Genomic DNA, 14,939 nt, shown 5'->3' with positions numbered 1-14,939 from the left:
TGATGAAATAAAAACAAAAACGTTTTAAAATATTTGCTGTAGATGTACTTACTAGGACATTTTAAAAATTCTTAATACGTTCATACCAGTATTTCAACACAATTCTGGGCACTCCTTCCATTACTTTTGCTACAGTTCCTTTTGAGATATGATTACTGAACTCTCTATTCACTGCCAGGTGCAGTGGCTCAGGCCAGTAATCTCAGCACTTTGGAAGGCCAAGGTGGGAGGATTGGTTGAGACCAGAGCAAAATAGTTAGACCTTCTCTCTAAAACACAAAACAATTTAGCCTGATGTGATGGCCAGTGCATGCAGTCCTAGGTACTCAGGAGGCTGAGGTGGGAGAGTTGCTTGAGCCCAGGAGTCTGAGTCATAGTGAGCTATGATTGTATCACTGCACTCCAGCCTACATAACTGAGTGAGACTCTGTTGAAAGAAAGAAGGAAGAAAAGAAAGAAATAAAGAAAAAGAGAGGGGAGGGAAGGAGGGAGAAAGAGAGAGAAAAAGAAAAAAGAAAAGAAAAGAGGGAGAGACATTTCCTTGGCTAAAATCATAAAGGAGTTCAGTCCAAAGAAACTGTCCCTTTAGAGTCTCGTGAAAGCTTCTGACCTCCATTTTATGACATTTTAAATTTAAGTATCAACCATGTTTTCCTTCATTAAGTGCCCCGATGTATTATATTGTGAAACTAGATTCTCACTTGATTGAGGTATTTAATCCACTTGCAAATAGGGTTGTAAAGGAATAAAAAAATAAGTCACTGAGAAGCATTTAACATAATTTAAAAATCAACAATAAATTTGCCCAAGTATTTAATAACATATTAATTTAAAAAAGGGTTAGAAAGTATGTCAGTACTTTTTTGAAACAAAAATCAATTCTCCCATTTACTAGTTTCATAGCCACTGTTGACAAACCTATTAGTTTTTTTTCAGCCTTCCCTTTGAAAGAAGTTTAGGAAAACTCAATGACATAATATCCAAGATCTCAGTTTCATTAACATCTTCTGGGATCACAAATTTCAATTATTCTCTGCCTGAGTTATCACAATGCAAACCGGAGAATGAAGGGTAAACACAAGCAAAAGAAGATAAAATCTATTAAATGATCGAGAGACACCAGACACAAATGGGCTAAGAGGAGAAGAAGAAGAAGAAGAAGAGGAAGAGGAAGAGGAAGAGGAAGAGGAAGAGGAAGAAGAAGAAGAAGAAGAAGAAGAAGAAGAAGAAGAAGAAGAAGAAGAAGAAGAAGAAGAAGAAGAAGAAGAAGAAGAAAGAAGGAAGAAGAAGAAAGAAGAGGAAGAGGAAGAGGAGGAGGAGGAAGAAGAAGAAGAAGAAGAAGAAGAAGAAGAAGAAGAAGAGGAGGAAGAAGAAGAAGAAAGAAGAGGAAGGAGGAGGAGGAAGAAGAAGAAGAAGAATTCAAAGTTATACTGTTTTGGTTACACACCGAGTGGCTAGGAAGAACAAAATGAATTGAGATTACCTGTTAGAAATAGGCGGTTTCTGGGAGCTGTCCAATGTACTGAGTGAACCATCACAGCCACAACTTACCCCTTTCATAGGGACTGATGTCCTCAGCGGTTCTCTTTTGAACAGGAATCTTTCTATATTCATCTTTTTAGGCTGCTTCTTCTAATCTACCTTAAAAATTATCTTTTAATCTGTCACTTTGACCCAATGGGTCTTTTAAATAAATCTTTACATAGTACTGTATAATTAAGTAAATATAACTATTGGCAAACAAGGGAAAAAAAGAACCCTTTTGTTAAAATATTAGTGATACTAGAGATAATATAAAATCAGTAAAATCTTATTTTTCTTATGCCAAATTAAAAATCTTTCTTATCTCAAAAAATAATGACCTAATGATAGCCAAAAGTCTCCCTTAAGTATAATGCAACAAATCATTGTTTCTGCTCTTAAATCTTATTGTAGGACAACACAAATCAATGAGGAAAATACACCAGATGGAGGTGTTAGGTTTTTTCTTTGTTTGGAAACAAATACTCATCCTCAATTTAAAAGTCGGAAGACTCCTCAGCAAAGGGTGAGCTGATTGACTCCTTGGCTTATCAAGGGCAAATCGCATTTCTGAAAGGAGCTTGAAGTGGTTTTGTTTGTGGAAAGAGTTTGCTTTGTCCGAAAACTGAAAAGTATACAGTAAAGCCCGAGAATACAAACTGTCCTAAGCTTAAATTTCTCATTTTATTGCTATTATAACTTTCCCTCTTGGAATAGAATCCTCTATTTTACATGACTAGGAGGTAAAAGTAAGGAAAGGAAAGTCAAGTATCTCAATTGTTAAGCTGATTGCGGCCAAACAGACTTTAGAAGTCAGGGTTTGTAACGTGGCAGGAGAGCTGTTTGCTATGCCCTGGAAAGAAAAAGAAAGCCGGTTCCAACAGCGACTCTGGGGAATGCACTGTCAGCCCCCCTGCCATGCTTACTTAAGCTAATGGAAGGTCTTGCCTTTCAGCAGCCGCTGCACTGGGATACCAGACAAACAGCTCCCCTCGATCCCAGGCAGGCAGGGCCCCTCTTCAGGACATCATTAAAAGCACATGCACTTGCTCCACATCCATTGGCAGATGGTAGCAAGATTCAAGACTCCTACCCTGAAGTCAAGGAGAAGCCATCGCGCTGGAAAACATCCTCGCTTTGAAAATCCAGAACGAAATTAAAGAACTACACGAGATAAGGAGCCTAGAGAACATTAGTTGGCTGCAGGGGTGAGAAGAGACACAAAAAGCACAGCAGGTAAGAGCTGGGGGTTGTTGCCAAGAAGGAACTGTCCCGGGTGGCGCAGAGAAAAGGATCTCAGAACTGGAGGCCTGTCCCTTTGAGTCTTCCATGTGTGCTCAAGCTTGTCATCTTCCATAAGCTTCCAGAGGAGGGATGTTGTCAGAGCATTCCTTATCGCTGCGACTAATCCTGTTATCAGCTTGGTTATAAATATTTAATGTTCCCTGGCCCTTCGGTGATGGTGCCCCATCAGATTCAAGGCTGTTAAGAATCCCCACCAGCAGCCTCGCCCCTCCCTGAGGAAAACCGATGAGAGGCAGGGCCAAGTCGAAGCGATGGCGGCCTATCCCGAGAGCTGCGTGGACGCCACGGTGCTGGGCTTCGTTGCAGACCTGTCCCTGGCCTCCCCGAGACGCCCTCTCCTCTGCGACTTCGCACCCGGGGTCTCCTTCAAGGATCCAGCCCTTGTGCTCCGAGAGGGAAGACCCAGGAGGATGGCGCGGTTTGAGGAGGGGGGCCCAGAAGAAGAGGAATGCGAAGTGGACCAGGGGGACGGGGAAGAGGAGGAGGAAGAGGAGCGCGGGAGGGGCGCCTCCCTATTAGGCCGCCCCAAGAGGAAAAGGGTGATCACCTACGCCCAGCGCCAGGCCGCCAACATCCGCGAGAGGAAGCGGATGTTCAACCTCAACGAGGCCTTTGACCAGCTGCGGAGGAAGGTGCCCACGTTTGCTTACGAGAAAAGGCTGTCCCGGATCGAGACCCTCCGCCTGGCCATCGTCTACATCTCCTTCATGACCGAGCTCTTGGAGAGCTGCGAGAAGAAGGAAAGCGGCTGAGCCGGGTGGGGAGAGTCTGCCCCTTCCTTGTCTGGGCGCGCTCGGGCTGGGGTGTGTCAGGACCGGGCACAGGGTGCAGCCGGAGGGTAAGGAGGGACGCCCCAAGACAGAACATCTGGCCTTCTGGAGCTCGGGTTAGGGATTGTAAGATCCCCAAGACCCCCGCGCAGAGTGGCTGCTGTGGAGTTCTTACCTACGCGACCGCGCGCCCTAGGTGAAGTCGGGGTCAGGGACTAGCCGGGAAGTCAGACCCGGTGAGGATGAGGGGCCGTCCAGGCTGCTTCTGTGGGTTGGGTGGGTGGGAAGCAAACTCTCCTCGGAAATGGCAGACTTTAGAGCGTCTATAGAATCTAATCTCTCCTCTTTACCTTTTTTTTTTTTTAAATAGAGATAATAAAGTAGAAATTCTTACTTTTTAAAAAGCCTCAAGAGTCGGTGCGACGCCATCCCCTGCAGGCGCTCCACTGGGCGCCTGCGTGGAGGATCTGGAGCAGACGCCGCGAGGGGCTCAGGATCATCTCTCTGGTCCTCCAAGGCTTGTCCAGGAACTGAGAGAAGGGAAAGTGGAAGGCAGAGCAGTCGAGGGGAACTGCTGACAAAGTGCGACCTCTGAGAAGGGACATCCTTCCTGTCTTTCTTTGCCTCTTCCTCCCCTACCTTTCTCTCTCCCGTGCGCCAGCCCTCTTTTTTTTTTTTTTCTCTCTCTCTCTCCACCTAGTTGATCCCAGAGGGACCATAGCTCCTTGTCCCAGGGCCACAGCGGTGTTCAGTCAGTGTCTTTGCCAGCGTGCCAATCTATGCTTTGCATCTTAAGTGCAGCATCAGCTTCCCGTTTCAGCGCCTTCAGGTCCCAGCCAGAGTAAGGGATGAGTGCACTTGGGTCACTTCTGGGCCTGCAGCGGGCCTTGGGAGCCCTTCGGCTTAGCGAGCAGCGGGCACTACCAACTCTACCCAGGCCAGGGGTTGAGGGTGTGAAGGGGCCTGGATCTTTCTAGGAGCAGTGCCGCCTGAGTGCGCACTTTTACATTTTTAGCACTAGGGAGGAAAGATGTCTTTCACTCTTACGGCTTCTAGAGACTACCAGGAGAGACAAAAAGTCCAAAGAGGAGATGCGTTCAGACGCTTTGCAAAACGCCTGCCACGCAGATGAAGTTGAAGCGGGTCCACGCTGAGAGGCCGCCTCCAGTTTGGACCCCATGCTATTCCAGGAATCTTCTAGGTGACGTGCCAAAACTGGGGTCTTTTAGAAAGGAGGGAGTACCTGAGGAGAGGAACCCGATTGAATAATGCCCACCTAAACATAAATTTAGTAATCCTAAAGGATAATCCCCAGTGATTATTCCAACTGTGATTATTGTTTCACCCCTCTTTCTGTACAGGAATAGGCGGGCGCCTGTGAGAACACCTAATTCACTTAATCATGCTTTCAGAAATAGAATTCATTTAATTAATAGGTAACATATACTTCTCCTAGAAAGTTTGGAAAACAAAGGTTCAAAAAAGAAAAAAATCGAATCACTCCACATTACCGTATTGTTAGCATTTTCATCTATTTCTTTCCAGTCTTTTTTCCCCCCATGCAGTTATAAATTCAATACATTTAACTAATTCAAGATACTTTGGGATACTGATATTTTTTCACTTGACATTGTAGAAGGTGCAATGTTTTCTCTTAACTTTAAATATTATTCAATTTTTTTTGATTTTGATTACCATATCTTATTGTCATATCCATGTATGACAACATCAGCCCTTTACAGATAGCTATTTCCTTATTTTAAAAAAATAAATGATGCTGCTAAGAGCATTCTTGTAAATGTCTTCTCTGTCTATTATTGTTTCCTAGTATTTGATACCTAGAAGTGAATTTTCTGGATTTAAGTTTGTGGATACAAATGGCCAGATTCCCTTTTTGGTGAGTTCTGCCAGTTCCCTCTCCCACCCTCTAGCATTGCAGGAATTTGCCTGTTTCCAAGCTCCGTCATTAGTACTTTGAACATTTAAAACTTTAATGAGCCACCATTCCCAAAATGTTTTTTTACTTTTACTGTGTCTTTCCACCAAGAATTTTTCCAATTCTACAATAAGAACATTAGGATAAACAGGTAAAATAAAAATATATAAACAGCTAACACCAAACAACAAGAAACCCCCACAGAGTGTTGTTTTTTCTTATTCTTCTAACAGTGTAAGTTCTCCTGGAAATTAAACATCATTCTTAAAAAAGAAAAAAATCATCTGAAAGTGATAAGTAAGTAAAAGGAAAGAAAAGTAGTTCCAATCTAGGAATTCTTAATTTTTTTTGAAAGAACCAGTTTTGAAAACCAGAATTAAAGCAAAACTGTATAGCCCAGGGACCATCAACATTGCTGGGTCCTGAGGAGTAAATATAGCCACCTATTGTCCTTAGTCTTCCCCCTCATATTCTAATATATTTTGTTCCTAGTAAGCAAATAATATTCCTCCAGTGAATACCTCTTCAACATAGTAAATAATACCTTAAAAACTTCTAAATGAAAAGTTATTTTCTTGTTATCACTAGAGGAATTATATCCATCCTTCTTATACAAAAATTTTAACAGTTTATAAATGCTTTGCTATTTCTAAGTTTTACATGTTGAGGAACTGCCTCAAATGTAGTCTTTTAAGATATTTTCATAATAATTTTACTCAGAGTAATTTGAAGCCAGGTAAGGATCAGAGACACATATAAAGGAACTGACTATTCCTTTCATCAAATATCAATAGAGATAAGACAAAATGATCCACATCCTGAACTTAAACAGAGAATACCTCCATATTCTGACCCTTGACTTTTCTACACATTATTTTAACTTTAATTTTCCTCATGTTAGATCCATAAAATCAGTGCACCTGTAATACAAGAGGTTTTTGTGTGTGTGTGTGTGTGTGTGTGTTTTTTTTTTAAATGGAGTCTCGCTCTGTTGCCAGGCTGGGGTACAGTGGCGTGATCTTGGCTCACTGCCACCTCCAACTCCCTGATTCAAGTGATTCTCCTGCCTCAGCCTCCCAAGTAGCTGGGATTACAGGCACATGTCACCACGCCCAGCTAATTTTTAATACAAGGGTTTTCATATATTATATTAAAATAGTTTTACTGTTTATTATCTCCTAAACCAACATGGATAAAAATATGAGTAGATATTGGCTTTTTAATAACTTCAACCAGCTTTTTTAAAGACCTAATGTTGTCCGTTACTTCTAGAAAATTAAAATAATTTGTTTTTGAAATCTGAAAGTCATTTGAACATTTAGAATATTTAGAATCTGAACACCATCTGAGATGTTGCTTGGAGGCGATTTATATAAATACTCTTTACTGACGGAATACTGCCTTTTGGTTTCAAACTAAGTTCTCCATAGCTATCAGATTACTATTAGTATTCAGACAAGTAAGTCATAAAAAGATCCAAGTGAAATTATATTTGGAGGACGTAATTAAGCTTTCTGAGGAATCTAAAAATAATCAGAAACCCTTACCATCAACAAGGAGTCATTTAAGCTGATCGTCTTTTACAGTTAGTTGCCCAATGTGAAAGCAGATTTTGGCAAAATTAAGTGCTGAAAACTGAACCAAATATTCTGTTAGTATACATAATTCTTACATGCAGACATATACTACAATTAAGACCCTTGGCTTCATGTTTATTATCACATTTGTCAGCATTTCCATTATGAAACAGTCTTTTGTAAAGTTGATAACATAGCTATAAAAATTGTGAGATGAAACTAGATAAGCATGATTTTAGGGTACCTTTTTTGTTAATTACAGATCTCCAAAGGAAACTTCTAAGGTAAAGAAGCCACAAGTACATTTTACATGTGCAGTTTCAAAATATACCTAAGACTTTAAAAAAGAGACTCTATTTAACACAAAATATAAATTAGACTATTTTATTTTTATCAAAAAGAACTAGCAGATTAGTATTGAATGTTGAGTACTAACATGACATTTTACAGGATGATATTACTTCATGAAATTGTATTTTAAATGTTTTTGGAAAACTGGTGAAGTTTGCTATATATCATTAACTTGGCACAAGTTCACTCAAAGGGTCCAGAACTTTGCCAACATTTTGGGTGAAGTTAGGCCCAATTTCTGGTCGGCACCCTCTCTTCCTGTGAATACTGGACTAAAAAATGGTTACAAAACAAGAGTCAGCAGTTCTGACCATTTTGTTTTGACTTTGGGGTTTCTTTGAATCCAAAGCTTAAAACCAAACCTGGCGGAGGAGGAGAAGGAAAGAAAAGAAGCAATGCAAAGTGACAGGAATAAAATACCAGAAAGGTGGAAAAACTTCAAGTCTCTATAAACCAAAGCCTATAAATTTTCACAACATTCTCTGTGACAACAAATTTTTAGTTCTGTGTCTATACCACATTTCTTAAAGGTATAGTATAAGAAAATGCAAAGAAAAATATGAATGTATTTTAAAACACATTTTATGGCAAATATTTGGTAGAATCCCCCCCTTAATTTGGCAGAAGGCATGGAATATTCAATATGCTGTGAAATCAAGAATTTAACAAATATGGTATGATGGAAATGATTATAATAAACTGCCTTAGCTTTGCTTAGTGCTTTACTGTTTTCAAGGCACCACTCACATACTTTCTATCATTTGATCTTCACAATTGGATTTCCACAAGTTCTAGTCTCTCTCTATTAAACTGAGTCATCAGTGTACCATCTTAAAAATTCCTTCACTCACCATTGAAATCAGCAAAATACTGGGATTCCCAAAAAGGACCAATGGTCACATATGAGCACCACATCAATTCGAAAGATATTGCCTTCAAAGATCAAAAGCACCTTAACATGTTCTGTGGATGATAAATTATACAAAAGGCTGGTTTGGTCTGGCTCCCTCAAAGGCCAAATTTTACAACCTTCTATTTCAGGCTCTGTGAAGGAGATTTCCACCTGCAGCCAACAAATGTAGATGACCTCAAAGCAGCTGTTATGGATGGTTTTTTATGATTTCCAGTTTTCAAAAGAAAAGAAAAAAGTCTATGAGAATTTGGGAATAGATCAAACGGTTGGTGAACAATAGAGGAAAAAACATCATCTACACGTTTGAATGAGTGAACGAATGAATGATAGCACTATTATTTTACTACAGATAATTCTGAAACTTCTTAAAAATATAGTAAAATACAAATCTATATTTGATACTGGCTAGATCTTAAAGTCATTGGCTATATTGAATCCCAGAGTTTAGTGAAATATTAGAGAAACTAGAAAGGGTCTCAAGGAGAACAACAAAATCAATGGATTATTGGTTCTGAATGAAATAATACTACCCATAAAAATAAGTAGTAATGTCTATAATAATATAACGATTTTATTGAAAGCTTATGACAGCACATGTTCTAAACACTGTGCTGAGTACTTTATATGTAAACACTGTGTTAAACTTGTAAAGTTCTCATAGAAATTTTAGGATATATACTCTATTGTTATTTCCATAGTGATGAGGACACCAAGGAATATGGAAGTTAAATAATTTTCCCAAGCTCAGTCAGCTAACAAACAGTGAAGCTAAGTAAATTTTACACCCAGACAAGGGTTTCAGACCAAACTCTGAGAGATAAAGATTATTTGGTGATGATTATGTGATCATTATATTTAAGTAGAAATAATGTGGTAAAAAATGAATAATTGTCTTTCATCTTTGCAGAGTCCTGTGAATCTATAATTATTTTAAAATAAAATTTAAAAATGAAAATAATCAAATAATTACTATGACCATCAGGTAATTACTATGTCAATCCTCTGAACCTATAAAACACCATAGAAATATAAATGATCATTAGCTTTAATGATCCATTCTTCTTTAAGTGTTTCATGAAAGTGAAACCAACATTTTGTGCATGGTATTACATGGTTTCTGGAATAAAAAGTGAGACTTGCTTTTCCATTCTGATCCTAAAGAATACAGTCAAGAACTGAGTGCTTGACTCTGGGTTCCTTGGACTGTGCTGACCTTCTTGGTCAGCTACATTCTCAAATATGGATTTGTAGTATTTGCATATCCTAATACTGCTGCTTGCTAAATTAGATTACTATCTTAAAACTTAAACCTACTTATCTTAATTTGTAAAGTAGAAATCATAAACACAGAACTATTTAAAGACTCAGAAGAGATCATATAAGTACTTAGTATAGCACCTCACACAATATAAATATTTAGCCGATGCTGCTATTGTTCATGCCATTTCAATGTTGAATGTGTGTGTAGGACAAAATGATAATTCAGCCTGTGTTAAGGGCTCGTGAGAACACATGGAATGGAAATATTAAATGCCTGTCCTGCTTCTCTTAAATAGAGTCAAAATCTTTTAAGTAGCATAACATTTTGTGCCCAAAGTTGCTGCCTTAATAACTCATTTATTTTTTTAAACACATAAATTTAAAGGTAAAGCTTCTGGTCCTTGGTATATGAAATCACAATCTTTGGACAGTCAGGAAAATCACTGTAAATGCTACACTCCTGAAATATTGGTTGAGTGTGGTGGCTCACACCTGTAATCCTAACACTTTGGGAGTCAGAGGCAGGTAGATCACTTGAGGTTGAGGGTTGAAGGCCAGCCTGACCAACATGGCAAACCCTGTCTCTACTAAAAATACAAACATTAGCTGGGCCCAGGGGAGTATGCCTGGAGTCCCAGCTTCTAGGGAGGCTGAGGCAGGAGAATCCTTTGAATCTGGGAGGCGGAGGTTGCAGTGAGCCAAGATGGTACCATTCCACTCCAGCCTGGGTGACAGACCAAGACTCCATCTCAAAACAAACAAACAAAACTCTTAAATTTGCACATAAAGCTTTTTATATGAAAAAGTGACCATCATTTGGTATATCCTCTGGGAATTTATTTTTGAGTAAATAAACTACCTGATCGACTGGGCACGGTGGCTCAAGCCTGTAATCCCAGCACTTTGGGAGGCCGAGGCAGGTGGATCACGAGGTCAAGAGATCGAGACCATCCTGGTCAATATGGTGAAACCCCATCTCTACTAAAAATACAAAAAATTAGCTGGGCATGGTGGCGCGTGCCTGTAATCCCAGCTACTCAGGAGGCTGAGGCAGGAGAATTGCCTGAACCCAGGAGGCGGAGGTTGCGGTGAGCCGAGATCGCTCCATTGCACTCCAGCCTGGGTAACAAGAGCGAAACCCCGTCTCAAAATAAATAAATAAATAAATAAATAAATAAATAAATAAACTACCTGACCTAGGATGATATGAAATCTGAAAACCTAGGACTCACTCAGCCTGTTCAACTGGAAATGAGGTGGTATGCCATGCTTTGCTGTAAGTTCCTTGAGATATATATCTCTGCCTACCCAAAAAAGTTAAGAAGTTTCTACCTGCCTCCCACGGAATCAGAGAGGAAAATAGAAAGGGCCTCTTCTTGGTGCATCAGAGAGGCAATATGAGTCCTTAAGTGTGTCTTTGGACATCCTATGTTATATGTGCCATTTACAAAGTCTTTAAAAATTTGACACCTAACCTATCCTCTTTATACAAACAGATTTTTTTTTTTTTCAATTTAACATTAGTGGCTTTATACAATATCATGGCAAAAGCTTTGTATTCTTTAGTCTAGGTTTACTTGAAATCTAAATAACAGGTTTTGCAAAGATAAAATTGGCCTTAACTTGCAAATAATCTCGCAACATTTAAAAATGCATACTTTTTACATATGTAGCATTTTATATAATACATTTTCCTCCTTGCCTAGAACTTAAAAGGAGAATTATTAAATATCCCATTTCTTTTAAGATCTTTGATTCAACTTCAAGTAGCTCATTTGAGGGTTGATGGTAAAGAGCCTTCTGAAATTTACTAAAATGTTTCCAATTTGGGAAACATACCCAATTTCAAATATTCTGACCATCGGTTCATATTTTTGGCCAAAAAATGTGGTGAGTATAGTTAACAAGCATTTGACAAGTAGTGGTTTTGTTAATTGTAGATCTTATTGAACAAGCCATGCTATTTCTTTCATCACTATTTATTTGCCTAATCTCACCAAAGCCCATTAAAATTAAAGCAGATGAGTTCAGTTAAAAAATATATATTGGATGCCATTTTGTTTTAGATGACAGAACCACAAATTAAATTTCATACCCTTTATTAGTATACTACATTTCATCAAATTCAGTCAACTGCTTCTAAAGTTAACAAAAAACAGGCTGAAAAAGGCTCCAAACTCAAAGCATTACATAACACAACACAACAACTTCTTCCCAAATTACATGCACATGAATACATGCATCATACTTCAATCCAAATCTCAGGGTCCTTACACTGAATACCCTCAGGACTTCTGCTTCTCAATTCAACAATCCCCCTGCTCCACGCTACTTGTATGATTCATATACACGGAAATATGCAAAACAAAAGTATCTCCATCAGAGTGCCTTCACATGTATTTTAGACTGAATTGTGAATATTTAAAGTGGTTTCTTTCTGTTTGTTTTTGTTTTTGTTTTGAGACAGAGTCTCACTCTGTTGCCCAGGCTGGAGTGCAGTGGCATGATCTCAACTCACTGCAGCCTCTGCCTCCCAGGTTCAAGCAATTCTCCTGCCTCAGCCTCCCAAGTAGCTGGGATTACAGGCACCTGCCACCATGCCCATCTAATTTTGTATTTTTATTAGAGAGGCAGTTTCACCATGTTGGCCAGGTTGGTCTCAAAATGCTAACCTCAAGTGATCCACCCACCTCAGCCTCCCAAAGTGCTGAGATTACAGGCATGAGCCACCACACCTGGCCTGTAAATTGTTTTTATTCCTAGCTCAAACCTTAAAAAGGGTTGACTTTTCTTCCTCTTCCTCCATAATTTGCTAGACAGTTTTACTCTTTTTTAGTAATAGATGTCTCTTACTTACAGAATTTATATGTCTTAATAATAAGAATTATTGAATGTTCCATCTATTGTAACCAAAACAGGTATTTAAGTGAGCATCAGTATTTTTCTATACACTGAAAACAAGCCCAGGAATTTTGCTAGTTCTTCACCAAACATTGGCACTACATATGTATATCAGGTCTAAATATAACTACTAAGACCAACAGCCAGACAGTGGTAGAAAAGAAAGTGTCTGGAATTGCTATTCTGAAAACTTACAGAACACTCATTGATTAGATGAGGGTCATTGCTTCAATGAGAAAAACAGAATTTTTCTTGGGAGTAAGACTGTTTTCTCTTAGGGATATTCAAGAGTATCTGAAGTTCAAATAATTTACCATATCAAGAAGGGCTTCAAGAATGCTCTCTGAACCTTGGCTCTGATTAGGAAGATCGAAGTCATATTTATAACATTATGACATTTTGTGTATTCTTACAACTTGTCTACAAAGATTTTGCTTGTAGGAATTTAGCCTAAAGAAATAATCAAGATCGTGCACAAAGATGGCACTACAAAACATGCACCTCAGTATTGTTTATAATATAAAAATACGGAAAATAGCATAGATGTCTAAAAAAGTATGTCCTTAATTAAAATTGTTGCATCAATTAAAAGGATGATTTTTCAAAATATTTTGTACTACAAAAAGATAATTCCAAAAATTGACAAGAAAAAAAGTATTTTATAAAGCAATATGTAAGGCATAATTTTATTTTTGCTTCATATGGGAACATGTATAAGTGCATGTATGTGCACCTTTTTATATCTATAAATGTAAATGTTTATTTTATATATGCTAGAGGGGGACTGATCATTTTTTGTGCTCATTTGTGTTTTCCTGGTTTGTAATCAGGCCATCCTTTTGTAATCAGAAAAATAATAAAGTTATTTTATATTTTAAAAGAGCAACAGAACAGTACAATTTATGATGTCTACTCTTAGTTGAAGAGCAGGATCTAGTTACCTAGGTGAGAACTCTTGCCTTTTTAACTCTAAAATATTTAAAGTAGATATTTAAGATGCTTAGAAGTTATATTCTCTAACTTTCTTTTTTTGTTTTGGATGCTAGAAAGTAGAACCTTACGAGCACACTACAGGCCCTCTTCCAATCATTGCCCCTCTCTTCTTGCAAGGATATTCAGTGTCCTGACTTCTAACAGCCTAGAGTAGTTTCCCAGTTTTGGTATTGTTTTATATAAAAGAAATCATTGGTTTTAGGAAAAGATCGATTTTCATTTATAAATCTGTCTTCAACAAAGCATGTATTCTGACAGTTTTCCCAAAAGAGGAGGTTAAAATTAATTAGAAAGATAAGGATTAAATTAACCATTAAATACTCAGACTTTAAAATTCTAAAGGAAAACCATTTAACAAATATGCTCTTTCATTTTACTGACACTGAAATGAAAATTTTGATTAAATATTATGGTGTTTCATCTAAAAAACAATTCAGTTTATACACACAAACACACAGACACACACAGACACACACACACACACACCCCTTCCCCCAAACAGATAGCAGTAATCTTTACTAACACTAAGTCATTTATTGACTAGTCAGTAATACGCTTCACATTTCTAATGAAATTCCAGATTTTTAAACAATTAGTAAACAGTTTTGCCTCCTACTTAGCTCCAGTGTGCGTGTGTGCATGTGCATGTGTGTGTGAAGGGGCATAGAAATTGTGCAACATTTAATATTTACTTTCTAAAAGAATATATTAGAACTTGATAAATTTGATCTCCAAAAGCTTTTACAAATTCATATTCACATGTTCACATGCATATTCATTTGACATATTTTGCATATTCATTGTTTGAAAACTCAGCCACAGAACAAAAGAAAAAAAATCAACTTTTCTAGCATAAATAATTTCAAAGTATTTAAAATCTGAACTGCTTTTAATAACTCGTATTGTTTTAAACATGTGACATTTTATCCCCATTAGCAATAACAGATGTCTAATGCATTAAAAAGGAAAATCCTGCACATGTGTTGAAATAGAGGACTTTACTGAAAGGAAAGCATGTGCTTTGATTTATATTAGTCAAAATTTAGATACTGTACTTGGTGTTATTACAGGAAATGAAAAGGTGAGGAAACAGTCATATACCAGTAAACCAGAACAAAAAATCTCCACAGAAACCAAAACAGTTTGCCATTTATGCTAAATTAATACCCAGAATATGGCCATATTAGGCCCCAAGAGAGAGCTAATTCTAACAAAACAAAATCCTATCCATTGATTCATGTGCATTATATTGTATTTACAATTATTCTTTGTTCACATTTAATTGTCCACAATTAATCAGTTAATTAATTCTGTAGACAGAGATTATGAAAATTTGGGTAAATTCTAAGAAGAAAAAAAGTCACAAAAAACAAATGTTTACTTACTGTTCTCTGACTCCATTATCTTCACCA

The 14,939-nt window shown here is 37.9% G+C and overlaps 2 protein-coding genes across 2 annotated transcripts in view; one reads left to right on the top strand and one right to left on the bottom strand.

Moving 5' to 3' along the window:
• Window positions 1-3,018: 3,018 nt before the first annotated feature.
• FERD3L (Fer3 like bHLH transcription factor) lies at window positions 3,019-3,674 on the top strand. The gene has a single exon (XM_003938684.3). It carries the CDS (start codon window positions 3,078-3,080, stop codon window positions 3,576-3,578), a length of 501 nt encoding a protein of 166 aa, XP_003938733.1. The 5' UTR covers window positions 3,019-3,077; the 3' UTR covers window positions 3,579-3,674.
• Window positions 3,675-3,874: 200 nt separating this feature from the next.
• The window catches only part of HDAC9 (histone deacetylase 9), a 1,049,458-nt gene continuing 1,038,393 nt past the window's right edge, over window positions 3,875-14,939 (bottom strand). The window contains exon 28 of the transcript XR_012512159.1: window positions 3,875-14,939. The gene's annotated coding sequence lies outside the window, so the exon portion shown is untranslated.

This window comes from Saimiri boliviensis, chromosome 10 (genome assembly GCF_048565385.1).
Source record: "Saimiri boliviensis isolate mSaiBol1 chromosome 10, mSaiBol1.pri, whole genome shotgun sequence".
NCBI classification, from domain to species: domain Eukaryota; kingdom Metazoa; phylum Chordata; class Mammalia; order Primates; family Cebidae; genus Saimiri; species Saimiri boliviensis.
Note: the sequence above shows the minus strand (reverse complement) of the source record. Positions and strands in the feature narration are given on the sequence as shown.